This window comes from Vigna umbellata, chromosome 5 (assembly GCF_029865625.1).
Source record: "Vigna umbellata cultivar VRB3 chromosome 5, Vumbellata_1.0, whole genome shotgun sequence".
In the NCBI taxonomy this organism is placed as follows: Eukaryota; Viridiplantae; Streptophyta; class Magnoliopsida; order Fabales; family Fabaceae; genus Vigna; species Vigna umbellata.
In genome coordinates, this window is record NC_142169.1 from 13,229,599 (window position 1) to 13,234,575 (window position 4,977).

The 4,977-nt window shown below is 41.7% G+C and overlaps 1 protein-coding gene across 1 annotated transcript; it reads right to left on the bottom strand.

The window, feature by feature from the left end:
- Positions 1-334: 334 nt before the first annotated feature.
- On the bottom strand, positions 335-972 carry LOC148197733 (50S ribosomal protein L16). The gene is made up of 2 exons (XM_088115618.1): positions 807-972; positions 335-720 (listed from the first exon to the last, which is right to left on the bottom strand). Exons 1-2 carry the CDS (start codon positions 970-972, stop codon positions 335-337), a joined length of 552 nt encoding a protein of 183 aa, XP_087971744.1.
- Between the last annotated feature and the right edge of the window lie 4,005 nt (positions 973-4,977).

The window sequence follows — 4,977 nt, forward strand, 5'->3', positions numbered from 1 at the left end:
GCTGGATGGGGAATGCATAGGTCGGCTATGTCCCTGGACCTCCCTCCTGGCTTCCCTGTCACGTTTGAATGTAATAAGAGAAGATCTACCCAAGCACCACCTTGTGATCATAAAGATTAATATCTAATACAATCACATGAAAGAGTACCTGAAAAAAATCGTCACGTATCCGGGTCGTACGCCTGGAACAGTTGTACAATTTCGGCGATTCAAAAAAAAGGAGTATATCCCTCTCCCTTAGTGTCTTTCCAATTCCCTCGTTCAGGAACAAACCCTTCGCCTAAATCTTTTGAATCTCGGCCTGGTTTTTCCCCACTAACCAATTACGTTACGACTACTGAACAAACTTGGTTGACGAACATGGTTTATGCGCCGCTAATGTAGCGGCTTGTCGAGCATTTGACAAACTCACACCATCCATTTCAAATAGGACTTGTCCCGTGGACACACGAGCAATCCAACCCGTAGGATTTCCTTTTCCTCTTCCCATTCTTACTTCTGTAGGTTTCCCGGTAATAGGGATATCTGCGAAAACTCTTACCCATATCTTACCATTTTTTCGGGATTGTCCGCTCATAGCACGATGGAAGTGTCCGATTATAGCCCGACGCGCTGCTTCAATGGCTCGATATGAAAGACGCCCAGCTCTACAACTTTGAGTGCCATATCTTCCAAAACCAAGTTTTGTTCCGTCTGGTTTGCAACCCCTACTACATCTGCCTTTACGATATTTACTAAATTTCGTACGATTCGGATATAGCACGTCCCCCTTTTTTTTTTCCTATATGAAATACACACTTTGACACCTGAGATTCCATAACGAGTAGATACTTCCGCAGAAGCATAATCGATTTTCTGGTTAAATACATTATGAGATGTTTTTCCATAGTTTCTGCATTCAGTTCTAGCTATTTTTGCGCCTTCTGATCGACCTGAACAACATATACAGATCCCCTCAACCCCTTCTTTCATTACTAATGGAATATCCTTAACTATTCTAGTTTATCTTAATTTTAATTTTAATTTTGGATCATTTTGTAGGACAAGCCCATTACGAGGACATTTTTGGTCTTTTGGTTGGTATAAAACCCTAAAAGTAGATTTCTTTGGAACTCTCCCAGCCACCACTTAGAATTTTAGTTATTGGGAGCTTCTTCTTCTTCTTCCTCCCCCTTGGGGGAGGTTTAGGTTTTGCTTTCATTCCCATTTTCATGTATTGAACTCAGTTTCTTTGCAATTTCATCGTTGAATCTGTTTTTGCACTCAAGTTTCTTCTTCATTTTATGCTTTTACTGTTGATTTGCTGCTGCCAATTGGTTTTCTACTGTTCATTTCCTCATTTCTTCTTCCCATTCGATCTTTTTACTATTCATTATTGCGTTCTAATGTTCATTTCGTCCTCTTTACTGTTGTAGTTCGTCATTTTACTGTTCACTGGCGTTTTTTGTTTCAGGTGCATTTTCCAATTGCAAATTCACATTCTGCTGTTTAAGTTTCGTTTTGCGGCGCTGTTCCAGCGTTTAATTCACATTCTGCACGTTTCTGTTCCAACGATTCGGTCTTAGGTCTTTTGTTGTGTTAGTGTGCGTTGTGTTTTATCTTATGTTGTGAGTATGTTGTTCTGTTCTGTGTGTGCTATCATGTGTGTTTCATTTAGATAGCTTTAGTTGCATATTTTTACTGCATTCTTCCTTTTCCCCTTCCTTCTGCATGTCTACCTATTTTGGTTATATAAATACTGCTTCTTCTACTTGTGCCTATGATTATGATTCTCCTTCTGCATGTTACTCTGATTGTGATAGATATTTTGCAGATTTCTATGTTGAGAACAATATGGCTCATCCTCCAACTCCTGAGAGTGCTCTTTGGGAGCCAATTTCACTTAATGAGGATGATGTTCATTGCGTTCTCACCTCTGGACTGATACATTTGCTGCCTAAGTTTCATGGTTTTGCAAGTGAATGCCCACATAGACATTTGGAGGAGTTACACATCATTTGCTCTTCAGTGAAACCTCCACATGTCCCTGATGATCACATCTTCTTTAGGGAATTTCCGCACTCATTACAAGGGAGGATCTTAAGTTTCATGGTTGTATTGTCTTCCTCCAGGATCCATCACCTCTTGGGAAGATCTTAAGCGACTGTTCTTGGATGAATTCTTCCCTGCTCAGTATGGTTACAACAACAATCCTGGATGGAATGACCCTAACCTGGGAGGGTATGGTACTCCACAACAACATCAATATCAAGAACCATCATTTTAGGATACTTGTATGCCTCCACCAGTCCAACAATACCAGAGTCAGCAACATGATGCTCTTGCCCAAATATCTCCTCAACCTTCTACTTCTAAGCCTACATTGGAGGAGTTATTAAGGCAAATGGCCATGCAAAACATTAAGTTCATGCAAGAGACCAGAGCATCCATTCAGAGTTTGACTGATCAGATGGGGTAGATGGACACTCAGCTTAAATCAGGAACAATTTCAAGATAAAGTGTCATCCACATAGGAGATGGGGAGCATAGTCATGAGCTTACTACTATGCCACCTACTTTCCAACCCTCTTATGTCCCCACTCTTGCATCTAAGGAGACTAATGAAGATTTTAAGGAACAGGCAGATATGAGCAACACTTTTGAGATAGGTGGACCATCATCATCTTCCACCACTTCAGACATATTTAGGGAAGTGGAGGTAAACATACCTGTCAATACCAAATTTCGTCCGGATCGTTTTTGGCTTTACTATAGTCTATTATATTATTACTCATTTTTATTTCTTATTTTTATCTTTTATTTTCGTTTTTATCTTTTATTTATTTATTTATTGTTATTTATTTATTTCTTTTCTCATTATTTTTTTTTATTATTACTTATTGTTATTATTATTTTTGTATTATTCTAGTTTTATTTACATATATTATCTTATTTTTCTTCATATATATGCAAATATATTTTTCTTACACTTTTATTATTTTATTTTTATTTTATTTTATTTTCATCTTCAATTTTACCTATTTAAAGTTTATTTTGCTTAATATAATTAATACGGTTTTTTTAAAAAAAAAATTACATAAAAAAATATATATATATAATAAAAAAAAATAAAAGAAGAAAATTATGAGAAAGGAGAGAATGTTTTCGGATTGGGGGACAAAAAAAAAAGTATGTATGTTGGAGAGTGAGGGGCAGAAAACCGTTTCTGCAGGTAAGGACGCGGGGGATGGCAGGGCATACGGAATTGGGTACGGTTGGATTTGGGGGTATACAAATCGCACAAAAGGCACAGGGAGAGAAAAAGGAAGGAGAAAAGGAGGATTTCAGACAGCTTCTGGGGTTTTCATCTCCGATCATCATCCAGCCGTAGGGGCATCCACCATTTGACAAAGGCCAACGGATACACGTAGCTAGCAGCAGCCAGTAGAGCTCCGAGAGGTAAGCACCTTGCTCACTTCACTTGTGTGGTCATATACGCTTACTGCATTATAGTGCCTTTTATGCTTATTTCGTTTTGCTTGAGTATGTCTGTGGTGAGTCTTCCACATTCTCCTTCCTAGATTCTTATTGCACACTTTCATCCCTTCCCTCTTCGTTTTCACCTCCAACTCTGGATCTCCAGGACCTGGACTTCAAACTCCATTCTCAGTCACCCAATCTTCATCCATCATCCACCCTCACTGAAGAGAGGGACCGCTCTCTCCATTCCCATATCTTCACCCCTTTCATCTTCATCCCTTTCGAACACCCCAACAAACATAACCCATCATCCACTACACCTATCACCGCTCAAAAAACACCGTTGATGCCGCCATTCATTCGTCAGATACTCCCTTCACCATCCAAATTCACCCATGGCCATATCTTGACACTCACGGCTACCACCAACACCCTTCCAGTCACCTTCTCCTTCCACTCCCATTTTTCATAGACCGGGGACTAAGCCTTCAAGCCTCCCTTCATTTCCAATTATCATCACCAGCAAAGGATTTGAACCCCTGAAGCTCGAAATAACATTCAATAATCATCTCTCACACAAAATTGATCTCTTTTTATCCTCATGACCATCATTTTCACTCGCCCATTGAATCATCTCCCTCAATATCCATTCATCTTTCATTTTGTCCTCCATCTGGTTCAATACCTGAAAAACAGAGAAGAACTCACTCGGTTTCTAACCTCAACCATGTTTCCCATCACATAAACTCATCTCAGCACCCAAAACAGAAAATAGATATCAGAGGGGTATGGGAATAATCGTCGGCTGCAAGTTCTAATCTCAAACGGAGGAGGAGAGATTTCGCCTCGACTGGCGACGACTCCGATGGCTCGCAGCTGCCAGTCGGATGGAGGTTGGGCCTGCAGCGGGGGCTGGAAGCAGTAACGCCGTGGCCGCCGTTTGGTTTCGAGCACACTTGCTGTCGCCGGCGGTGTCAGGACTGGTGGAAGTCGTCGGAGCTGCGGTCAGTTCTGACTAAGGCGTGAGCACACCGGCAGCGAGTGGAGAGCGACCTTGGATCTCTGGAGCTGAGTATGAGTGTTGGGAATGAAAGGGGAATGCTGAACCCCTAGGGGATTCTAAGTCAGAAAGGCCACCCTGGGCCGGTGCTAGGCCAAGCCCAAAGGTGAACGCTCGTTTTTCAACTCTTTACGAACGCTCGTTACTCCCTCTTTTCTCACGTTTGTTTTTCAACTCTTTCCGAACGCTCGTTATTCCCCCTTTTCGAACGCTCGTCTTTTAGAATTTTCCGAACGCTCGTTTTTCAACTCTTTACGAACGCTCGTTACTCCCTCTTTTCTCACGTTCGTTTTTCAACCCTTTTCGAACGCTCGTTACTCCCTCTTTTCGAACGCTCGTCATTCGGCCCCCTTTCCCAGCGTCCGTTTGCCAACTCCCCAACGAACGCTCGTCCCCAACGAGCGCTCGTCATTCAGCACCTTTCCCAGCGTCCGTTCGTCAATTCCCCAACGAACGCT

Bases quoted from the DNA above. Each gene is read 5' to 3' on its own strand.
- LOC148197733 (XM_088115618.1), bottom strand. From the start codon at position 972: ATGAAAGAAGGGGTTGAGGGGATCTGTATATGTTGTTCAGGTCGATCA. The intron at 721-806 runs GTGTCAAAGTGT...AATATCGTAAAG, and splicing joins TACTCGTTATGGAATCTCAG to GCAGATGTAGTAGGGGTTGC.